This window comes from Coptis chinensis, chromosome 4 (genome assembly GCF_015680905.1).
Source record: "Coptis chinensis isolate HL-2020 chromosome 4, ASM1568090v1, whole genome shotgun sequence".
NCBI lineage: Eukaryota > Viridiplantae > Streptophyta > Magnoliopsida > Ranunculales > Ranunculaceae > Coptis > Coptis chinensis.
Genome location: NC_141459.1, coordinates 23,463,499 through 23,487,267, shown reverse-complemented (window position 1 = coordinate 23,487,267; position 23,769 = coordinate 23,463,499). Strand labels below are relative to the sequence as shown.

Sequence of the window (23,769 nt, the reverse complement as noted above, 5' to 3'; positions counted from 1 at the left end):
AAACACAAATAGGAGTTACCGACAATTTCACAACATTAAAGAATTAAGAGTTGCAAAAACACCAAATAGTCTTAAACAAAAAAAACAGGAGTAGTTACCGACAATCTAACAACATTAAGAATTAAGAGATTACAAACAAGCATGTAAATAAAAAACTTTATGTACAAAAACTAAAACACAATTTATTACCATTTATTTATTCATAGTAGTACAAACACGGTCACAAACTCCAATAAAGATTCTCTATTCCAAACACTCTTTGCCTTCAGTATAAATGCATGCATCCATACATACATGCCACGTGTCACATTCCACTGTTAAACTTCTGAGCATGACATCTGAACCAATCATATATGATGCCACGTCAGCAGGTGGTATTAATCCAACCACCGGCCGCCGGCTTCAAATAGCTGAGCTGTCTTTCACTCACTGTAGCAGCAAAGTGTTTTTTGTTTATTATTATTATTAATTTTTTTTTCTCTGTCCTCATTTCTTCTTCTTCTTCTTCACAACTCTCAAAAAAAAAACTCTTCTTCTTCTTCTCGTTGAGCTGCCCATTGGAAAAAAAAAAATGCCTGCCTGCTTGGTGGGGAAAAAAAACACCAAAAACAAACAAAGAACACCATCCTCATAATAATTCAATTAGAAATGAAGAGAAAAGAGGTAAAGCCAAAAGCTTTGATGAAACTGCAGCCAGAACTGCTTGTTCAGTTATAACTGGTGCTTCTTCATTTGATTCTGATTTAGAGAAAAGGAAGAAAAAGGGTCATCCTTTACCCAGACCATCTTTTTCTTCAGCTCCAAATAATTTTGTTCATGAACAAGCTGCTGCTGCTGCTGTTGTTTTAGGATCTGGGTCTGGGTCTGTTTCTGTTTCTAGTGTTAGTTCATCTGGTTCTTCTGATGAACCAATATCTCATGATTTTGGATTCACTAGTCATTACAGGTTGGTTTTTTTTAGCTTGTTTCATGATTTTGGTTTATTTGATAAGTTATTTTAATGGTTTCATTTGTTTCAATGAGTATTCAAAGATTATTCCCAAGTTAGGTATGTTTGGTTTCTTAGTAGTTCTTGTATGTCTTATTTAATTTGTGTTATTGGATTCCTATGTTTCTGAAACATTGTATATTGGATAAGAAAGTTTTAAGCTTTTATTTTGGAATCTAGAACATTTGCTTTTCATAGAAGTTGACTAGGTTTCTCTTTTTATTTGTTTTTATTTAGCAATTCATGCAGAACCATTCCTGCTTCAAGATCCTGTTGAGTAGTTGAAATTCCAAATTTGTAGCTATTTTCATGAGAAGAAATTTCAATATTTTGTTTCTTACAGAAATACGTGTTGTGACCATAGAGGACGTACAGAAAACAAGTTTAGCCCAAGAGCAAGAAGTCCAAAAGCAATGTCACCCTTGCACCACCGGATGTCTGTGATGAATCTAGAGTCTGGAACAGGAAACCAAGAAGATGGGAGAAGTCCATGTCATCCGCTTCCGCTTCCTCCAGGTTCTCCTACCAAGTCTTCCTGTCCTTCCTCCATCAGTAGCAGTGGAGGCAATGAGAACTCACAATGTTTTCGATCAAAATGGAAAAAGGGAAAGCTTCTCGGAAGGGGAACCTTTGGTCACGTTTATGTTGGATTTAACAGGTACCATTCAACCCTATTCTTTTATAACATCCAATCTGTAGAGTTGTCTCGTTCCTTCATATATTGACCTAGCATTAAACACCTTTTAAGTACTGGTAGTACTTAATTTTGTAGTATAACAAACTTTTATACTCTTTTTGGCAAAGATGTGGAAAAATGACTTAGTTCTTACTTTTTTTGTTTCCTACTTTAAATTAACAGTGAAAAGGGTAAAATGTGTGCGATAAAGGAAGTCAGACTTATATCCGATGATCAGAACTCAAAAGAATGCCTCAAACAATTGAACCAGGTTTGGCTAACTTCCTTTTTCTGGTCACCCAAAGTTGTAGTGCTTCTCTTCTTTCTTAGAAAAATTTGGGTTTTAGCACCTTTTGATGTGTTTCATTCTTAGCCTCTTGACTGAAATCTTTGTTGAATCAAATTTTAATGGTATAATCAGGAGATATCATTGCTTGGTCAGCTTTCACATCCAAACATTGTTCAATACTATGGAAGCGAGCTGGTAAGTGCTGATTGTGAAAAGTGAAAATTCTGACCTTGAGACCCATGTTAATACCTGCTGTACAATTTACTATCTAAAAATTCTCTGTTCGGTCAGTCATAGACCATGAAATTTGTATAATAATGTCAACTGACGTAATTTCAATTTTACAGGGAGAAGATACACTATCAGTTTTTGGAGTATGTCACTGGGGGCTCCATCCACAAATTACTCCAGGAGTATGGTCCATTCGGAGAACCAGTTATTCAAAATTACACCAGGCAAATCCTTTTAGGTCTTGCCTACTTACATGGGAGGAATACAGTACACAGGTACACGTCGATTACTCCACTTCAAGTTGCCAACACTATCTCTTACTTGGTCATTCCGCTTCCTCTCACTGCTATACTTAATTTTAGTGTAATGGGTCTCTCCTGGCAGGGATATTAAAGGAGCAAACATACTGGTTGGTCCTGACGGTGAAATTAAGCTCGCAGACTTTGGCATGGCTAAACATGTATGTGCCATTTCTCTATATTTGACATTAATAAATTATTTTGGAGGAAAACCTACTAAAAATGAATGTTAATGATAGGAAGTTCTCTCGATGACATGTGCTGCCTAGTGAAGTACTCATAATTGAAGTGTAATGCTATATTATATTAAAGGATGCATGCTACAAATATGCATTGCCTAGAAATTACTCCTAAAGGATTTTGGAAAATGAGAAATAAGCACTAGCCACTGGGTAGGTCGAATCAGATTCTGTTTCAGCAGTGAAAGCTTTTCGAGACAATATGGTTCATTGGAAGGTGAAAGCATTATGGAATCAACTCAAGGACCAACTCCAGTGGATAATGTTTACTAGTACTTGGCGAGAAGTTAACTTTGCTGCTGATGCTTGTGCAAGGAAGGGAGGGCAGCTGGACAAAGGGATCAACCAGTGGTGAAGCTCTAGGCCAGACTTTCTCAAAAGAGTAGAACATGAAGGCCTTACTTACTACAGATTTGTAGGATGAGGGTCTTGCTTGTTAGGATGTATTCTCTGTATAGTTGGTATGCTTCAGCATATGCAACTATTTTCTTACTTCATTTTTTTCGTTTGTAACACGTTTCACTTTGGCTATTCAATACAATTACCTTTAGCTAAAAAAAAACTAGGTAGACCGTAGACCATTCAGATAAATGTCAACTCGTATATTGACATTCTAGTCATCACCTCTCCTTTTCTTACAGCGCTCACCACTCACCACTCACCACTCACCACTCACCTGCCAAATTATATTTGGTGATTTTTTTTATATTTGGTTTCTGGATGATAAATTTTATCTGAGATATAAATTTGCTCTTTAACCCGAGAATTTTAGGTCTAGTCGCTTCATTTGCTGTAGAAACTTGGAGTATTTGCATGAAGTGGAAAGTGCACAGTGAGATGGAGGGGGACTAGTTGTATAAGCGGAAGACCGCTATGGATGTGAGTGCGAGTGGGGTGTGGGTTGGCACTTGGCAGTGAAAAGATAAAGGTGGGAGTGGGTCTGGTATGTGCGAGGGTGTGGAAAAGGACCTTGTAGATATAACATAAATATAATCAAGGAACTGTTCTTGACTGGAGTAGCTGGCTCTTAGTTGTGATTCTATGTTCTGTTGTTTGTCAACTGAAAACTGAGGTTTACATGTTTTGTGAGATTTATAATCCCATATCGGGTATCTAAAGCTTTGCATAAAAATATATAAGTCTTGGGGCTTCTCCACTCATTGCCAATTGGTTTTGAGTTGGATGCCCAAATTTAAGAATGTATTGGCGCATACTACTTCTCTGGCCTGGAGGCCTATGTACTCCTTGTCACCCATTCTAAATATGTTCACCTGTTTGGCTCAAGATACCTTGTACGTAAGGAGTGGGTGTTGAGATTTATAATCCCATATCGAATATCTAGTGCCTGACAATATATAAGTCTTAGGGGATCTCCACTCTTTGCCAATTGGCTTTTAGCTGGATCTCACATTTAAGACGTTTCTTGCTAGTGTTATTGGCTTTGAAATCTGGACGTTATGAGGGTCCCAAAGACAGTAGCTGATTCTTCTTCTTTTTCTTTTCGTGGCCAGGTTACGTCCCATACCTCAATACTCTCATTTAAAGGAAGCCCCTATTGGATGGCCCCGGAGGTATTTAAGTTTAAAATGTTATGTTTCCCTTTACCTATTTTGCCCTTTCCGTGTATATATTACTCATCACTTCCTTTTTCTGACACATGCAATAAATCCAGGTCATTATGAATATTAGTGGATACAGCCTTGCAGTGGATATTTGGAGTCTAGGATGTACAATACTTGAGATGGCAACTTCAAAACCACCTTGGAGCCAATTTGAAGGGGTAAGATATCAGATTTCCATATACCAGTCGACCAACATTATTTATGTTTCAGAAAAATTAATGCATAGAGAAACTGTTGTTTAAGTTAGTTAATTTGTTGCAAGTAATTTGAACATTTTGTGTTACTATACAGGTGGCAGCAATATTTAAAATTGGAAACAGCAAAGATATTCCTGAAATCCCTGATCACCTTTCTAATGATGCGAAGAGATTTTTGAAACTCTGCCTCCAACGGGATCCATCTGCACGTCCTACTGCTGCACAGTTATTGGATCATCCTTTTATTCGAGACCAATCTGCAACAGCAAGAGTTCCAAAGACCAATACAGTTAGTGACGTCTTTCCTTCTTCATCTGATGGAAGCCGTGCAGGGGTAAAGTCTTCACGCTACTCAAACCAACTGTTTTATGGTTTGTTTTTCCTTTGGTAATTGTTATTACTTTTTCAACTGACCTTAATACTTGATACTGTCAAGCAGACAGCAGCTGACTTTTATTCCATCAAATCTCGGGATGGAGCATACAGAGTTAAACCTTTGGTTACATCTTCCAGAGGTTTGAAGAACCCAAGGTAACATTTCTGTCGTAAATCATTTAGAACAGTCTATTCTTTGGATTTCAAACCCTTGGAGAGATTCTGAATCGTTATTTATCCACAGGGATGGTTTGAGAATGAACATGTCTTTGCCTGTGTCTCCCTCTTCAAGTCCATTACGACAATATGGTCCAGCACACAGGAGCTGTTTCTTGTCTCCTCCTCCCTCTTATATGTTGGCGGGACAAAGTAGTTATGGCACAACTGATCAGTTGTTCATGTCCTCAAGGCAATACATGAACTATCCTACTGATCAGTGGGTAGACATTCCCCAACTTAGATCCCAAACACCTGGTGGATCCCCAAGAGCAGGAACACACTTTTGAGGAACTTATATGAAGAACACACTTTTGTCTTAATCACACGTTTTTACCTCGTGGGTTAACACTGTATATTGTACTGAGGAAGTTCATATCCATACAATGACTACAACCTTGAAAGTGTAGTTGGCTGAGAAACTCTTTATCATTCCTGTTCAAACAAGTGGAGTATAGCAAGGACCCTTGGATTATTCTTGTGGGTTACTTGAGGAAGTTTCGTGGAATTATATCAAGAAGGATTATAAGGCAGCAGGGATTTGTTCTTTTTGTAAGCATTTCTCTTCTTTGTTAAATCATTGTAAATATACATTTACCGAATAGTTATTTTGTAAGAAAGAAAGGTTTTGTTTTATTGGGTGTAATTATCTGAGAGACGTAAAAAATGACATTTTCAGAAGCCATCTTTTAATAGGTAGGGTGTAGTTTGCAAAAGCAACGTACGACATTCATCTGCAGCAATGTAAAATAACTTCTTTAATATTTCTTTTGGTAGTTTAATTGGGCACTCCTAAAATTGGATTGGGCAATCCAAAAAAAAAATATTACAAGTTTGCCATCAAAATCTAGGCCTAATAACCAATTCAACCCGTCTCATTATAATGAAACCTTTGGATCGTTTGAGTGTATATTCAAATGGTCTCGCTATGTCGTTTAAGTATACACTCAAACGGTTTCGTTATATCGTTTGAGTGTATATTCAAATGGTCTCGCTATGTCGTTTAAGTATACACTCAAACGGTTTCGTTATATCGTTTGAGTGTATGGTTTCGCCATGTCGTTTCAGTGTACACTCCAAGCAGTCTTTGTGTGTTGTTTGAGACAAAACTATCGGGTTTTTGGCTAGACGATATGGCGGGATCGTTTGGGTAATTTCTAGGACGACATAGCCGGATTGTTTGGAGACTCTCTTTGGGTGACATGCTGGATGGTTTGGACTTAAAAAATTCGGTTTGTTTGTCAAAATGTTTATTTTAAAAATCAACTTCTACTTAATCAACCCAAACTCAAACTCGAAACGACTTAATCAAGTTTGGGCAAATTCAAACTCAAGTTTAATCAACCCAATCTTCTACCCAAACTCTAACTCATTAAGTTTGTATTGAGTTTAATATGAAATCATATTTGTAATATTTGAGTTAAAGTCATTAAAAAAAACACTTTGTATTGAGTTTGAAGTCATCAAGTTTAATCAACCCAATCTTCTACCCAAACTCGAACTCAAATTTTGTATTAACAGTGGTTAGATTGGACAGCTAAACTCGAAATTTCTTTAGATGCAAACTCAAATTTTTTAAATGCCAAACACAAACTCGCGAGAGAGATGATACCGGTACAAGCAGTTACAAAACAAAACTTCCGATACGCATTGAGGTGGGGGTGTATTAGGCTATTTCTGGTAGACTTAGTTGTTGGGCTTGGGTCGGAAGCTGACCAATGCAATTTCATGAGTGCCTAATACATGACCATTTCTTTTTCTTTAGCAACGGGGAGCTACCTCTAACTGAGTCAGAGGTGAGAAAAGTCACCATCGAGAGTTTTCTTACATTTTAGGTGGCAATGGATAAGTTCAATAGATTTGACCACAGCAACTATCTTCCCTGAAAAGTTCTAGAAGAAAATTGAAGAATGTGTAATTAGAAAGTAAAATAATTCTTGCAACTTGTGCAGGTAATGTAAGTGGCTTTATTTGCTTGGTGCAAAGCGCAAAACAACACATGAACCTGTTAGGTAGTCCACATGAAAGCATTGTCACCAAGAATGCGTGCAATTTAAAAAGCGGTATTTGAAAAAACTTAGTTAGCTTTTAAACTAACGCCTCTCGGGGAAAAAGCGGAAAAAAAAGTAAAAAAGCGGGGCATAAAAAAAATTCGGGTTTAAAACGTATAATACGTAAAAAACGGTAAAACCGATGATAAATAATATAATAGATAAGGAGTTTGATTTTCTATAAAAGTGGGAAAAAAAATAGACACATAAAATAAAAATAATAATAATACAAATGAAAGAAAATTCAAATACATGAAAGTATCAAATTATCATTACTCATCCAAATACTTAGAAGTTTTAGATTCATTGCCAAAACACTATTCAAAATAAGATACTACTAATTACCAACCATAATGGCATAATTAAGAAATTATTAATAGTCTAAAGCAAAATAGAACGGTCTCTCAATAAGTCAATCTAATCTTCAAAAAGAAACTCCAAAACCCTTTTCTTTTCTAGCATTTTCTTTTAAAAAAAAAAAAAAAAAAAAAGTTTTAAACGAGATTTTCAAAATCTCTTGAAACGTTTAAAACGTTAAAAAGGGTTTAAAAAGCGTTTAAAAACGATTTTTGTTGAAAAACCGGTTTTTAAACTGAATAAACGTTTTTAAACCCGTATTTGGTGACAATGCATGAAAGAGCAACTTATAATTTTGGACTTGATCGTGTTACAAGAGAATATACGTTTTGCACTCTTGCATGCTTGTCTCTTTCTTACGCATGAAACATGAAACATGAAACATGATAATTGAATGGCCATTCCTGCGTGGTTCTTTATCACTAACAAGATCTGACCTTTAATACTCCAGGCATGTTTAGTAGTAAATTAAAATAATAAGATTATTATTATTATAATTTTAAACAGAAAACTACTCAATGATGTATCTTCCACAATTTAGCGGAACATATTTTACATTAGAATTAGGAAAATCATCTAGTAAAAGTCTGTAGTGAACTAGATTTTGCTTGCACACCAATCATCTTAGATGCTCGATTTTTCAAGCAATTGGTCTCCAACAATTCAACCAAAGTTTGAAATTAATTTTTATTTACTAAATTCGCAGTCTTTAAAACTTACCAATTCAAACTGTCCCCTAGAGCCTACACACCTTCCAAATGCCTCCAGGAAATCTGTGTCTTTGACTAGATATTTTCCCCAATCATGCCAAACTACACTGTTCATTCTAGCTACGCACAGTATCATGATGCCAAAATCGTGTCTTTCACTTTTTTTCTTTAAATTATTCTAAGTCGGTGAAGTCATTCTAAGAGTCGTGGAGTTATTTTATAAACAAAAAGAGTCGTGGAGTTCCATAAAGAAATCTAGATGTACGTAATGCGTAATGGCAGTATATGTCAAAGGCGTGGAGTTCCATAAAGAAATCTAGATGCAAGTATATGTTAATATATAGTGTAAAATATCAGGATATAAAAAAATATTAATTTCTGATTTATAGATATGTAGATATATTTATCTCTTTAGAGATATTTGACATTTTTTTTCATATGTAAATATTGTAGATGTATCCAAAATATCAATAAATATCATAAATATTGTGAATATTTTTTAATATATTATGATATATAATTTATATTTATTTGAAATATAATAGTAAATATTAAATAAAATTATTACTGACATAAAATATTATCAAATATCTTAAAATATCATCAATATTTATAGTTTTATCTCTAAATATATTATGATATTTATATATTTTTTGTTAAAATCTTAATATTTATCGTAATATATTGTGATATTTTGTACTGTGTCAAGAATCCAAAAAAAAACCCGATGGCGACAGAGACAAAAAAACAAGAAGCGCAAAAAAAAACCCGATAGCGACAGAGACAAAAAAACAAGAAGCGCACGTAACAGCATTAAAGATGCTAGAAAGTGTAAGTCTTGATGAGTAAAAAAAATTGAGTATTGAGCTAGATGTGCATGTCATGAAGTCAACATGAGCTTGCTTCACCAAAATACAAGTCCACATGAGCTTGGAACGCCAAAAATACTTTCGAAGTGTTTGAAATGCAGTTTCTTTTCCCTGGGGTCAGTTAGTCAGTATGACAAATATCAGCAAAGCCGTTCATCCAATAAAAGAAAGGTAAACAAGAAAAGACAACATCAAGCACGATTAACACCAATCTAAGAGGGCAGTCAGCCTACTCCATGATAATTACATCACAACAAGACACAAATCCTTCTATACATCTCTATGAAAATCGGTCTGTCAAATTGATAGTGTCTAATGCAAGAGTACAATCGTATATGCTTGCAACAAAACTAGTTTTTTCATCTACGTAATACCCTTAAAATGAATATTCCTTCAAATCATTCTTCACGTCACCTAGCTCAATGTCTGCCATGCATTCTTCTGCTGTGAGTGGAGGAAGTTGCCTGGTCTTACGCTTCAGGTTATGCTTGTGCCACTCACTCTTGAAATGATCTCTGTATTGTTTGGCATCCCCAATAACTGCATCGCATGTGCTGCACTTGTTCTGCTTAGCCTCGGCTCCAGTACTTCCATTTCCTTCAGAGATAGCTTGCTTCTGTACTTTCTCACTTAGCTTGACAACAGCATCAGTGAGAACCTTAGAGTGGCTTGATGAAAATTCTTCTTGATCATCGTAGTGATCAACACTGGTATCCCCTTCAAAGTGCACTGACACAGCAAGTATTTCTACCCTCCCCTGCAAGTTCCTCACCATGGCATCACAGTCCCGAAAATAACTAGGTTCTATTTCACAGACCTGCACAATGATTAGAGTGTATGGTTTAAGCATGAAGAACTGGATAGTTGTTGAAAATCTTAAATGATTGCATTTATTTCTAGCTTCAATGTCAAGAAGTGATTTTAGATATAGACATATATGGTACATATTGTATAGATTCTTTTAATCAATGTCAAGAAGTGGGTTTAGATATAGACATATAGTACATATTGTATAGATTCTTTTAATTAAGTTCACTTCAATTTGTTCAAATTTTTTATTTTACGTTTATTTGTCAACTACTCACTTCTTTCTAACAGAGTAAAATAGTAATCAGTTTTTTTTACTTCACAGCTTGACTGACACTGTGGTAAGCTCTTGCACAAGTCACATCAAACAACAACAAATTACAGCAGAAACTACATTTTTACATTATTATTACTCTTTTTTTTTGTTTTTTTGACAAATGAATATATTTTATTAAATTTCCAAAATATATCATACAAAGGATTTGAGGGTAAAAGCGTTCACTATTGATTATTCTCTGGAGTTTTAGATAACTCGGTCTTACCACAGATAGATGCTCTCCAGATTCATCCTTTGATACAATGTTAGTTTTCCAGGCATTGAGCTTCTCTGAAAGCGAAGTAAATTTCTCTTGAGGTATGATGAGACGAAGTCTCATTGGTGCTCTTTTAATAGGAAATTGCTTCTGAAGTTCACGGATAACTTCTAACGCCTGCAGGTGAGACACTAACAGCATAAAGAATAATCCAACTGACAAGTAAGAACAATAAAAAAAACATAAAAAGATGAAGCAGAAAAAGTAGATATAAAAATGCTTAGATAATGTCACATGCGTGTAAGCATGAGCGGGAGATTCCTATCAATAAGAACACTGCATGAAGTGCAGACAAATACTACTAAAACAAAGGTTGTTCTTCTTCATAAAAGTCTAATACACTCGAGCATTATAAGCAGGGCCGGCTCAAGCCAAAGTGTGGCCTTAGGCGAGGCCTTTATTTGCGAGGCCTTTATTTCTCAGGCCATCTATAATCACCAAAAAAAGTTCACTGTATATTCACAATTTTATTATAAATTAAGAGCGAAAATCTAGTATCATGACTCAAATCGAACGAAAAAACGACAAGAACGTAACCAAATAAACATCAAAACTATAAATAAATAAAATAATAGATTCATATTGAAATAAAAAAAACAAAAACAAAACAAATTTCACAAAAACTGTGAGTATTAGATGATGAATTGATGATTAACTGTTTAGAACTCAAAAGTGAAATTGACAAACGGTTAAACTTGAAATTGGTGAAATAGAACAAGTGAGAGAGAAAGATTTAATGAGAGAAGTGTAATGACAATTTCTTTAATTAAGACCAGTTAATTAAGATAGAAAAGAAGAAAATGCATAGAATGTGGAGATTCTTTCACTAAACGTGGGATTTTCCATTTGTTTTTATTCTTCCAATGAAACAATTTGATTAAATGAGCACACTCCTACAAAAACTGAAATTACTATGCGCTTGTAGTCATTGGATTCATATTAATACATCGGGATGTCATTTGTACGGTGGACTATTGGATTGTATACACTCCACATTAATTCACTCCGAAATTTAGTGCGTGGATAGAAAACCCATTTGTAAATAAATTGACTATCATATCCTTTTTTGGTATTTTTTTCTTTATAAAATTAGGTAATAATAAACAAATATGTGGATAAATTAGGAAATATGAGGCCTTCCAAATTTGAGGCCTTAGGCGGCCGCCTAACTCGCCTAAGGGTTGAGCCGGCACTGATTATAAGCATTTTCTTTTATCACTACACTCAAACATTATAAGCTGTAAAGAATTTGATCAACAGATGCGATTTGAAATACAGAGTAGATGTAGCATGAGTTTTATAAATGAAAGTAACAACAAGGGAAAAGGAAGAGGAGAAAACGAGTATTCTCTCAAAATTTCAACTCTTAACTCATTCAGTGTTCATGTGTTATTGTTATGCATAATAAGGTACCTCAGATTAAAATTTTCAGCAGGACTACAGACTTCAAGATATCTTCTGTACACAATACACTTGACCAAAAAAGCCTTTGAATTACAATGCATAAGCATTTACATCTCATCGTTACATAACACAAGTATTTTAGAAGTAACAGGTTATGAGTCATCCGAAGTACTTGAGAAGAAATAATATTATATACCTAGAACAAGTTCTTAAAGATTTGCTGGGACCTGGATAATATAAAATGGCTGAAAAGGGTATTCCCGACTTCAAGTTGGTTGGAGAAGGGCTTGGATTATGATGACGATCAATCCATTCCTAGCATACCATTCACATCATGCTTGGGTAGAAAGAAGCATGAATAACGAGCTAAAATTTGATAAAAACCTACGTAGATTTTCAATATCTAAAAGTTTATTTGATTACACGGAAGATATGGGAAGTAGCATATCGAAGTTTCACTTGCCCCAGTTATTATCCTCAAATGAAATTTCTTCCGTAAACCCTGGTTGAATTCTCCCGAGGAATTTCTCCTAGAGTGGAGAAGTAGATTCTAAAATGCTTCCCATCTACCCAAAAATATCCAACGAAGTGGGATTAACCCATGAAATTTGCAAATATTCAATCAGAAACGCCGGCTATTATTGGAAACCAGATTCAACAATTAGCTAGAAAAGATACCTTAAATTACACATATGGCATCTTCGTTAGTCTTGGCACGTAAATTACACAACTATATTACAATCGGAACTTTCAATTTTCTAGTGAAAAAAAAAACTGTGATAGTGCTGAAAAGAGAAACCTGTTTCTTAGAGCTGTTATGAGGATCGACCGCAAAGTGAATTTCATGCATAAGTCGCTCAATCATGCTAATGGTATAGGGACGTTGAGTCTCGGGATTGATGGTCTTCTGCATGACAATTGTTGCAATATCACGAAACTGGCTGGACAACTGTGACTCCCTCTCCTTCCCTGCAACTTGAAGCTCTCCTTTGTCCAAAATCTGTGATGAATACACAGAATGAAAAAACAGAAATATCTCTGGCCAGTTTTGAAATAGATTATTTAACTAGTAACCTCCAAGCATATTTTGGAATGATCATCAGTCCCAAATGCCAAATTCAACTCTCTTGATTTCGCAAGTACTCCTTTGGATACATTGGAATACACAGTGTGCGACTGCACCACCTCATCCAAATCTTTCTCTCTGTCAAAATCCAATCTTTCTTATCAACACTAGAAAACAGTTAATAATATAAAAAAAATAATAGTAATAAAGAAAGGGCCTACACGCCGGAGCGATAGGAGAGGACTTTGTTTTTGAAGCAAGCGATTTCGAAACGCAGACCGTGCTTCTTCAATCGGACTACTGCCACGTTTGTTAGTCTCTTCTGTCCAACTGGCTGCACTATCATCGTTCGAGACATCTTTCTCTCTTCAACCCTGCTGCTACCGCTTTTATAATACCAAATTAGGTCCCTGGAATATGTTTGATATATCGGCTGTACTAGTTATACACACACAAAAGCTTAATAGTCAGTTTTGGAGACACTAGAATTTCCAATGTACTCACCCCAACTATTCTACTTTTACATCGACAAAATAAAATGATTAGGTTAATTCGGGTTCGAAATAAAAGTATTCCTTGGCATATATCAAACAAAAATCTGTTTAGATAGGCCGATCTAACCAAATGAGTTGACCTGCCAGATAATAATTTACATTTAAAATAATGAAACGATTTCATAGGCCAAAAAAAAAAACTCTTGGTTAATATATATACAAGTATGCAAACCGTGTTAAGCCACCGAAGTTTTTTTTTTTTCCTAAGTGACATTAGGAAGTTTTTTTTTCTAAATTCTTTATAAAAGAGGGTTTGTTCTAAATTGAGAGAGAGAAATGGAGAATAATTAAATAATTTAAATGACATTAGGGAGATTTTTTTAAATTATTAATAAAAGGGGGTTTCTAATTTTTGTGAAGAAGATATTTATAAATTGAGCAAATAGAGAGATTTCAATTTTTCTATTCGATAGTGGAGAGTGGGTTTCTGAAAACCGGCTATAATATAGTGGAGATATGCTTCTTTTTCCGCCGACTACTACAACTAATCCTACACTTTTTTTCTTCCACTATAATAATAATAATAATAATAATAAATCTGTGAGTAGAAATTGCGGAGAGAAAATAATGAGTTCTACCTCTCACAAGAAAGCGAAAACAAATGCAAAAACAGCCAACAGCAGCAGTGCCTCAACTTCATCTTACATCGATGTGTACGGGCAGTACGGCCCACAAGTATGATTTTTTTTTTTTAAATTTAGTCCTCATTGTGCTCTTTAGATACCATATTGATATTTTAATTTTGCTCAGAATAATAAAGTATTGTTTTTTATTATTAATAGTTGATTTTAAGTTGTAGCGAGTATAATTTCAAAGTATTCATGGAACTAAAACTGCGTCCTATTGCCTAGTTGTAGTACCTTTCTATGCTGCCCCTTCACCGTTCCCCCCCCCCAGCATCAGCCTACCCTTCTCCATATCAATACCCTTCCGCTTATCTACCATCTCCTTACCATCCCTCTCATCAACCTGCTGCCTACCCTCCACAACCGTACCCACCTCTGCCACTAGCAACACCATATTATCCCCCACCAGGTATCAATCCTCCTCCAGACATCTCTCTTATGGTTGTCTTTTTACTGCCGCCACTAATGTTTGTCTCTTAGTTTGTATTGCTAATTTTTCTGATTGTTCTTTACTTGCAGGCCCATACTCAGGATCGTATCCACCACCACCACCATACTGATAAAAGAGATGATATGATACACTGCTCCCCTATCGTGGGAGAAGTTGCCTACTCAGATGAAGATCTCAGAGCTCTTATGATTGTCTTGTGCATGGATTATCAAGGCTTGGTTGTCAATTGCATGTGATTGTATATTGGCTAACATCACAAGATTTTGTTCTGGCCAACTTCACAAAGATGCTATTGGCTAACATCTGGAGAATTTGAATGCTTTGTTTATAGCCAGAATAGTTGATGGTTTGATATGTTTATATTTTCTCAGTGGTTTGTTATTCGATAGCCGTATGTTAGTTTTGGGTAAACATGTACTTTTTATTTAGCTAGCTGGATAAAAATCAATAAATTCATTGAATTTAGTTCGAGTTATACATATTAAGCATGAATTGGACTCTAACATATTCTCATTAAACGTTGAGCTTTGAGAGGACAGTGTTGCTTATATTCTGTATCTTAATATGGCATGGATGCAAATTTCATCAAACCTTTGTAATGTGATAGACGCTGCCAAATTATATTTTCAGTTTTGCATCATCTTAAACGTAAACTTGGCAGCAAGACCACCACCTAAGCACAACATGCAGTGCCAGTCAGCGCAGCATCTGCTCTCTCGCCCTTCTATCTACTACATCATGTCATCATGTCAAGCAGCTCCCCCGCACCTAGTGTAGCGCGTTCGCCTTCAACTCACCACATGTTCACCTGTGTTGCTCTGGTGATACCCTAATTATGAAGTTTAAAAACGTCATCTCCTATTTTCAATTACATGCATCCTTATTGGCATTCTCAGACCAAACTCCTGTGAATCATGTATGCACTGCTTGCACAGTCCTGTCTACATTAGTTAACACGTCAACTCTTTCTGAGCACATCGATGTGAAATATTTAAACTTTCTCATGTTTTCAATTAAGTAACAAATGGAGCACTCTTGCTTTTGTTTTGTTTGGGGAAGTTTTTTTTTCCTTAGTTATTTTTATCATGTAACCAATGAAACAAATTTTAAATAATCCTAAGGTAATTGAGTTAAAACGGTACCCAATAAGGCAATAAGTTCATAATGGGCACAGTGTTTTCGAAACAGATAAGTTTCTCCTTAAGATGTGACTCAATCTCCCTTTGGTAAAGAAAACTTGGTCAATCCACGGAAAGATTCTCAAACATACGAGATTAATAATAGTACAAAAATGTTCCTATCCTTATTTTCATATACCATTAATACATGAAATGGGAACAATCTACAATCCTTGCTTTCTTGTAAGAGCAGTTATGATCTTTTGCAAGTTAGCAACTTCGTCATCCCTTTGACGCAGTTTTTTCTTCAATCTTTCAATCTCTTTGATGTGATGCTCACACTCATCGCTGTTCTCCACTTCTGCTGATCTCTTCTTTGTAGAAGTACATTGTACAAGAGAACCGTCACCTTTGTTCTCTTCAAGCGGTCGCTTTTTTGAAGTGGGTTGCTCAGTGGAACCATCTGGTGCCATTTTACGAACAAAGAGGGTGGTATGTAATCCTGTACTGCGTTCGAACACAACATATTTCTGGGGATGCCCAAAGGAGTCCTGAAACAGGAAGAAACACTCTGAGTCCAGCAAAGAGAACCAACTCGATGAAGTAGTCTAAGGATTAATGGAGCAAATAATATAACCAGATTTTCGGCTCGCGATGTTGCAAAAATTAAATTGTTTGTGTGTGTTGTGGGTAGGCATGTGCGGGGGGGGAGCAACAACCAAAGAGCACCCTGGTCGAGGTTAGATGCCCAACTATCCACAAAATTTAGAAGTTAATCTGACTTATCCGAACATCATATCAGTTGACTACTGCAGTTAATTTAATCAAAATCAAAATGTATATATTGAATATCCAGACGGTTTCATTTTGCCTATAAATCGACATTATAACCTATATTAGCAATTCCAATAACTTCCGCCCTCCAATTTCTACTTTCACATCTGAAGAATGATGACATTTAAATACTTCATACCGTTTCCTCCTCTCTTTCTATACTTTGAAATGCCCTGTCTGCTTCCTGGGGATCATTGAAAACTGCACTGATGGAATACTTCTTCTGTAATTGCTTTCGAATATTCAACCTGGGCTGCAGATAGAATTGACCATGGTACCAAAACAATCATGACGGCTTCAATTAAAACAAAGAAACAAAATAATTGATCCTTAGGTGGTTCACTGTGCAAAGGCAACATTAACTGGCAGCCTAACAAAGCTCTCCTAGAAAAACATCCCAAAGACATTAGCTGCCTAATGGGTCAGATATATTCCCACTTATAGGAAATACTTGTGCAATATTTTAAAGTTATTAGGAGTTAAGGTCATAATACTGTGTAAATCTTTTGACGAGGAAAATCAATATAGGAAAGCCAGAGGGTACAATCCAGTATCACTGCATGTACCATATCAATGGATTAGACAGTAAGGATAGCTCTTTTCAGTCATCGGGAATTGGGTTCTATTTGCAAGTAAAGAACCATGTTTATAGATATAACCTGAAATTCAAAAGTGAAGCCTGGAAAAATTCTTCGCAGTTCCTCCTGGGGAACATCCATGGATATTCCATGAAGAAGTAGCTTTGCTGATTCAAATTCAGGAACCTGAGACTTCAAAGTGCATAAATTATTAAGTCAACATGTCGACTAAGCAACATTAAAAAAGCTATAATTAATTTGCTGATGGATGAGACTCACGTGTTTGCTGATGCAAGATATGGTACCATCAAATCCATGCTCAAGTTTTGCAATAATTAATTTCATTGCTGCTCGTGCATCATCTAGACAATTATGTGGGGCACCATCTTTCCGAACTTCATAACCCAAGATAGTCTGGCAAAGATCAAAAAAGAAAAACATCAATCAACAATTTGAAAAACCAACTAAAAATGCTGGGAAGCTGAGTTTCTCAGGATCCAATTTGCTAATAATCGCATGTAAAATATTTTATAAGGAGAGTTTCACCGACTTGTGAAGACAGCATTTCAAGTATTAGCAATACACAAACATGGTACAGACCTTAGTCACACAAACCGTGTGTATAACCTATCGCTCTCGCTCTCAAACCTTGCTCTCACAGTTTGAGAGCAAAAACGCCATAAAACCGCGCTTTGGATTTTTGTAAATCGCGCTCTGGTTTTTGAAACCAGCTTCCCCAATTCTTGAAGAAAACCAGATCTTTTTTAGTATGAAACAGAGTGCACAGACCATTTATATCCCAAATGTTATCTTCATGTTTTAAATTTGTAAAGTGTTTGGGATAAGATTTGGATGATTTCTTGGCTTTTGATTTGGGATGTGCTACTGGTTTTGTATGATGTGAACGAATAGAGAGATAAGAGAAGAGGGAGACAAATGAATAGAATAAAAAACAGGAGTTGAATTATTTCTTACAGTTTCTGACTTTTGGATTTTTGTGCCCAAACTAGTTATGACGTGGTCACTAGTTTCATTGAATTTGCACATTTAGGCTTTTGGGTCTATATTCTACGAGGCAATATTCTATAGCATCTTTTCTTTCCTGTAAATTTATTTAAAATTTAGAAAATATGTCTTCAATTTGGGTCGTGTGATGGCATATGTATTTTACAATATACTATGTCCTTTATATTACTAGAAAACTCATATATGTAAGTAATTACTTTAGAAAAATATCAAAATATCCTATATGCATACACGCTCCCAAGGCGCTTTAGATTACAGAGCTTCCCAAGTTAGACGCTCTCGCGCCTGCTTCACGTTCTGGTGACTAAGGTACAGACAATCGGATCTACATGGCCTCAACTTGCCACTACTCGCCCAACCTACTGACTTTGAAGAAGAAAAATCTTACTTTGATGAAGCTTGAATGCCCCGATGCCCAAACCCAACTATTCACTACAACTGTCTCCCCTGAAAAAACCTCATTATTCCAAACTTCTGTCTCTTCCAACAGGAAATCTGCACATCTTTTAGGTACCTATATGCCCGGTTATACTAATCACCAATTTGTTTCCTCAATTCTTCTAGAAAACCCATTTTATTATTCCTCAAAATGAAGATCATACATGTAGGCTACTCAATTTTGCAATTAGATTTTCTTCTCAATGTTTTTTTTTTTTTTTTTTGGCTCGGTAAAAGTGAAATCTCATTAAATATGAAAATAAAGTAGGCCGAGAAAGCCTACTATTACAAAGAAACACCATAAAACTAAAAACATAGCCACAGGAGGCTAACCCGAGAACTACAAATTATTCTACTTCTAAATACAAAAGTCTATCCCATCGCACCACAAAATACTTAAAAGGGATACTCCTAAACTCTTTAAAAATCTTAGACCACTGAAATAATAGAACCTTAATAGATATGATAATCTCCTGCTTAGATGCGGAAACGCCTTCAAAGTGTCGACGATTTCGCTCAATCCAAATACCCCACAGAAAAGCAAATGGTAAGAAGCTTCAAAGACGATTGCCTGATGAGGTAAAAGGACCATGACCACAACCCTTCAACAAATCCACCACTCGCCCAGGACTCACCCAATAAATACAAGACTCTAAATGGAAAGAAGACCAAATGTTCCAAGAAAAAGGACACCCCAACAAAACATGATTTACAGATTCACCATCTTTCCTACTTAACAATAATTTTTTTACGTTTCTAAAGATTATCAATGGTAAAAATACGTTCTAAGGAGACTGTCCAAGCAAAGAAATAAATCTTAGTGGGGGCTTTAGCTCCCCATATGATTAGACTGGGAAAAGAGGGAATAGGAGCACAACGATTATGAGAATTTGACCAAGTAGGAATGCTGAAATAAAAAGACTTCATAGAAAAAGTACCTTTCTTGCTCGGGTACCACACTCTCTTATCACAATTTTGCGTCACAAAGGTAGTGCATCAAGCCTAGCCATAAGAGAAACTAACGCATCGATCTCCCAGTCATTCAAAACTCTTCGAAGACCTAGATTCCACGATATGCCAACCTCAGTTCTGACCATGCACTCTGTAACCGGTTTACCTTTGAAGCTAGACAAGCCAAACAACAATGGATAATTGTTAGAAAGTGAACCTCCCTCTAACCAACTATCTTCTCAAAATAGAATCTTGTCACCAAGCCCTAACTTATACTGGACACCTTTCAGAAACATAGGAAAAACATTAAAGATTCCTCTCCAAACCCCACAACCATAGGAGATACGAACCGAACCACTATCCTATCTGAAATGAGTTTCCCCGAAGCGGAACGCAATCACTCTTCTCCACAAGCTCTGATGTTCCTCTCAAAATTGCCACAATTACTTTCCCAGCAAAGCTTGATTAAAACTACTCATGTCTCGAAGACCTAAACCCCCGTTCTTCTTAGCCAAACAACACAACTCCCACCTTACCAAGTGATAGTAATGTTGCTCGTCCAAATCATCCCAAAGAAAGTTCCTCATAATACCTTCAATCCTATTCGCCACACTTTTGGAAATGACGAAAAGAGACATAAAATAGACAGGGAGACTAGCCAGGGTGCTTTTAATGAGGACTAACTGCCCCCCTTTTGATAAATATCTACACTTCCAACTTGCCAATTTCTTCTGAATTCTTTCAATAATCGGGTCCCAAATGAATTTAGACTGTGAATTTGCTCCAAGAGGCAACCCCAAGTACGTACAAGAGAAGGAATCAGCTTGACATCTCAAGACCGTGGCTAAATCACCAAGACCAAAAACATTGCCTACACCATAAATCTTACTCTTGGACAAGTTCACCTGCAGCCCCGACACAGCCTCAAAACAACAAAGGATGCCTCTCAACCATCTAATCTGATCCACCTGAGGTCCCAATAAAACTAAAGTATCATCAGCAAACTGGAGGTGAGATATGCGAACCCTGTCATGCCCAACACGTATCTTAGACAAGTATCTCAATGTTTTAGTTGTTCACATCTACTTAATTAACAATGGTTTATTGGAGCATTGGGGGTTTTGAGCTTTTGACATCCATTTCTAATGCGTCAATTTTGTACCTTTATTGTTTATTCAACAATTTATAATAATTTATGTTAATTGGCTTCTCTTTTCCAATTAAATATTACTTATGTTAATTGTTAATCACTATTTTTTCTAGTATTAAAATTGTTGAAGTAAAGTTATAAAGATGGTAAGCTCTGTAATTTTGTATACCCCCAAAAAAAAAAAAAAAAAAAAAAAAGCTCTCATCGGGTACGCACAACATGCAAAAATTAAGGTATGACTCCTTTAGCAACATACCTTGCACAAATCGTTCAACGAAAGTTTCCTGCGAGTAGGTCCCTCAAAAATATAAGATGTGTCGATCACACGAGCATGATCCAATTTCAGTGCTGCATAAAAGAAAGGAAACAAAGTCCACATGAACAGAATACCATTATGCTAAATTCCTTCCTATAGTATTGAATCCCTCACAACACTATTCAAAGCATACCGTGTAAATCGTTACTCAAACTATGACCGACCAAAATAGTTCCATGCCGTAATAGCTTCTTCATCTTTTTCTGGATGTCCAATATCAGCTTGGGTGAGAAAAATAAAAAACCTCAAAGTCCAAACATTCTGATATATAAAGCTCGTATTACCTGTATGTTTGCCAGAGTACAAGTAACTCCTTCCAGGTCCTTAGCAGAGAGTCCAGTAATATCAGTTCTGTAATCAGCAATGGCTTTATTTGGATTAACAAGTTCATTGAGTTTGACCTGAAAGACTCCAAGGAAATCACAACAATATAAGGCATATTATACATGTGTAATTTTAAAACCTTAGAAGATTCGGACCGAGCTCATAGTGCATATAAAAGATTGAGGTCCAATTACCTCCATATTTTCATCAACGACACACACTTGAACTAATGCTTCTGTATTGTCTTGACAAAGGACCATCTCACAATCGACAGCAACCATGGAATTTGATTTTACTGCCTTTGAAGATTTACCTAGTTTTGTGGCAACCCACTCCTGTTTATCGTTCCACAATTGTAAAGCAGCAGAATTAGTCGTGTTTACTGACTAATGTTACTAACAGGATGGTAAATTGGTAATCATTTGAACTGTAAACCTAGTACACTAGTAGTATATCTTTTACTAAAAGCAAACTTCTAAGGCATTTGTGCATAAATTGAGGACAGATGACTGCTAGATTACCATTGACAAAAAATATATAAGCAAGTATTAAAATAGGATATGACCTCATTCTTGGATGGGAATGAGTAGTTCAACAAGTAGTCTGGGTGTTGAATTGTTGATCTAACCAGTTTCTGCACCCAAACAGGGGTTAAAAATTTACAATATACAAAAGTAGGTCAAATATTGCGATGTCCAACCAAGCCCACCTGTTGGGGGGATTCCGCTTCTGTAGAGCTCTCAGACAATTGTTTGACTGCTGCACATTTTGTGATACCCCGAACCATTGTTGCAAAAAACTGCATGCAGAAAGAGCAAAAAGTTATAAAACGTGCCCATAGATAAGAAGTTAATTGAGACTAATAAGCCGCTTATTATTAGTTACCTTTAAATCTTCCTCCTTTGAGAATGTTCTAAGAAAAGCAACTAAGTCATCGACTGATCTCTTTGCAGGATCACTCATACTAGTTCCCATCTTTGTATCATGAACAGTCAAGAAGTCCTTCCATTCCCCTTTATCACCCTTTAGTCCTTGCTTTTGTGCCATCTTCACCACACCAACAAGAACCTACCACATTAACAATTTATCACTGTCATTAATAACTAGCTCAATACATTGCTAAATATGTGCTTGATTAATTTTGCAATAAAAAAAAAAAACTTAATTTGAAAGAAAGAGTTAAATAAAAGTACCTGCTTTTCACAAGATAAGATGAAATGATCTCTGTATTGTTTGGCATCCCCAATAACTGCATCGGATGTGCTGCACTTGTTCTGCTTAGCCTCGGCTCCAGTACTTCCATTTCCTTCAGAGATAGCTTGCTTCTGTACTTTCTCATGGACGGTTTGTACACGTTTCTTAGTCTCTTCTGTGCAACTGCTTGCACTATCATCTGCTGCCGGTTTTATAATACTTTCTTTCCCTTTTTCGTCTGGAAATTTTAAACGAGTAGACTCACTGAAATATGTTTGATATATTGCTTTAAATTTCAACCCTTAACTAAATTTTAATATACTAAAAACATATTTTATTTTAGTAAAAAGAAATAAAAAAAATTTCAGTTGCATCCAATCCAGTATTTCACTAAAGTGCAAAACAAATAGAGTTAGTGGGTGTTTGGTTCTCATTTTTTCAAAAAAGTATTTTTTCTTAAAAAACACTTTTATGAAAAAGTATTTATTCTAAAAAAAAACAGTTTTCAATAAAAACATGTTTGGTTGTGACTTTTTAAAAGCTATTTTATCAAATCGGATTTTACACTTATGTTTACCGATATATTTTTGGCGTATCATGTATAAATCAATCAAGCTCTCTAAAATATCCGGGGAGTTCATTTGCCTTTTAAATTTCCAAAAGTGTTTCCTTCAAAGAAAAATAGTTTTTTAACTTAAAAACAAATTTTACCTAATTATCATAAAACAAGTTTTTGGGACCAAAAAATGTTTTTTGGATGAAAAACTATTTTTTTTTAAAATAGAAAACAAACACATTTATTTTTTCAAAAAATGTTTTTTCACTAATAAACACTTTTTAGCAATAAATAAATAGGATCCAAACACCCCCTTAGACTATCACTTCATACGATAAATGATTCAATATGTGCAACTCCCCGTGATACATGTTCCATCTTGAATTCAACTTGCATATATTTTTTCCAAAGTTGCATAACTAATTCCGTATGCTATTATTTAAGTTGTATATTTCAGATATACACACACAAGCTTAGGCTGAGTCCAATGGTGCATCACTCTTTATCTCTATTCTACTAAAAAACAGTGTTTTGAGGATGGGGAGTCAATTTTAGTGTCCCTACGCCACTTTGACCGGTGCGGAAAAAAAAAATTAAAAAAAATAAAAAAAAATTCATTCCACGCCACTTTAAATGGCGTCGTTTGGATTTTTACAAACCACAC

At 35.7% G+C, this 23,769-nt stretch overlaps 3 protein-coding genes and 1 long non-coding RNA gene across 5 annotated transcripts; 2 read left to right on the top strand and 2 right to left on the bottom strand.

The window, feature by feature from the left end:
• The first annotated feature begins 482 nt into the window (after positions 1-482).
• MAP3KA (mitogen-activated protein kinase kinase kinase 3) lies at positions 483-5,766 on the top strand. Of its 2 annotated transcripts, none has more exons than XM_086607588.1 (11): positions 483-946; positions 1,353-1,646; positions 1,848-1,935; positions 2,086-2,148; positions 2,301-2,459; positions 2,569-2,644; positions 4,234-4,293; positions 4,395-4,502; positions 4,636-4,875; positions 4,981-5,072; positions 5,161-5,766. In XM_086607588.1, exons 4-11 carry the CDS (start codon positions 2,135-2,137, stop codon positions 5,420-5,422), a joined length of 1,011 nt encoding a protein of 336 aa, XP_086463714.1. In that variant the 5' UTR covers positions 483-946; positions 1,353-1,646; positions 1,848-1,935; positions 2,086-2,134; the 3' UTR covers positions 5,423-5,766. The 2 variants fall into 2 exon arrangements, with proteins under 2 accessions (XP_086463714.1, XP_086463713.1); XM_086607587.1 differs by having other exon boundaries at positions 509-946; positions 1,332-1,646.
• Positions 5,767-9,259: 3,493 nt separating this feature from the next.
• LOC147502737 (uncharacterized) lies at positions 9,260-13,430 on the bottom strand. Its single transcript, XM_086607586.1, has 5 exons — positions 13,211-13,430; positions 12,998-13,127; positions 12,723-12,923; positions 10,469-10,636; positions 9,260-9,936 (listed from the first exon to the last, which is right to left on the bottom strand). The coding sequence occupies exons 1-5, from the start codon at positions 13,345-13,347 to the stop codon at positions 9,496-9,498; spliced, it is 1,077 nt and encodes a 358-aa protein (XP_086463712.1). The 5' UTR covers positions 13,348-13,430; the 3' UTR covers positions 9,260-9,495.
• Positions 13,431-14,044: 614 nt separating this feature from the next.
• Positions 14,045-15,091, top strand: LOC147502736 (uncharacterized). Its single transcript, XR_015220051.1, has 2 exons — positions 14,045-14,578; positions 14,689-15,091. It is a non-coding gene; the product is annotated as an uncharacterized LOC147502736 (long non-coding RNA).
• A 705-nt stretch (positions 15,092-15,796) lies between these two features.
• Positions 15,797-23,148, bottom strand: LOC147502735 (small RNA degrading nuclease 1-like). The gene is made up of 13 exons (XM_086604602.1): positions 23,127-23,148; positions 22,549-22,835; positions 22,241-22,423; positions 22,065-22,154; positions 21,921-21,989; positions 21,550-21,690; positions 21,316-21,432; positions 21,165-21,234; positions 20,972-21,063; positions 17,430-17,564; positions 17,232-17,342; positions 16,712-16,825; positions 15,797-16,289 (listed from the first exon to the last, which is right to left on the bottom strand). Exons 1-13 carry the CDS (start codon positions 23,146-23,148, stop codon positions 15,963-15,965), a joined length of 1,758 nt encoding a protein of 585 aa, XP_086460728.1. The 3' UTR covers positions 15,797-15,962.
• Positions 23,149-23,769: the final 621 nt, after the last annotated feature.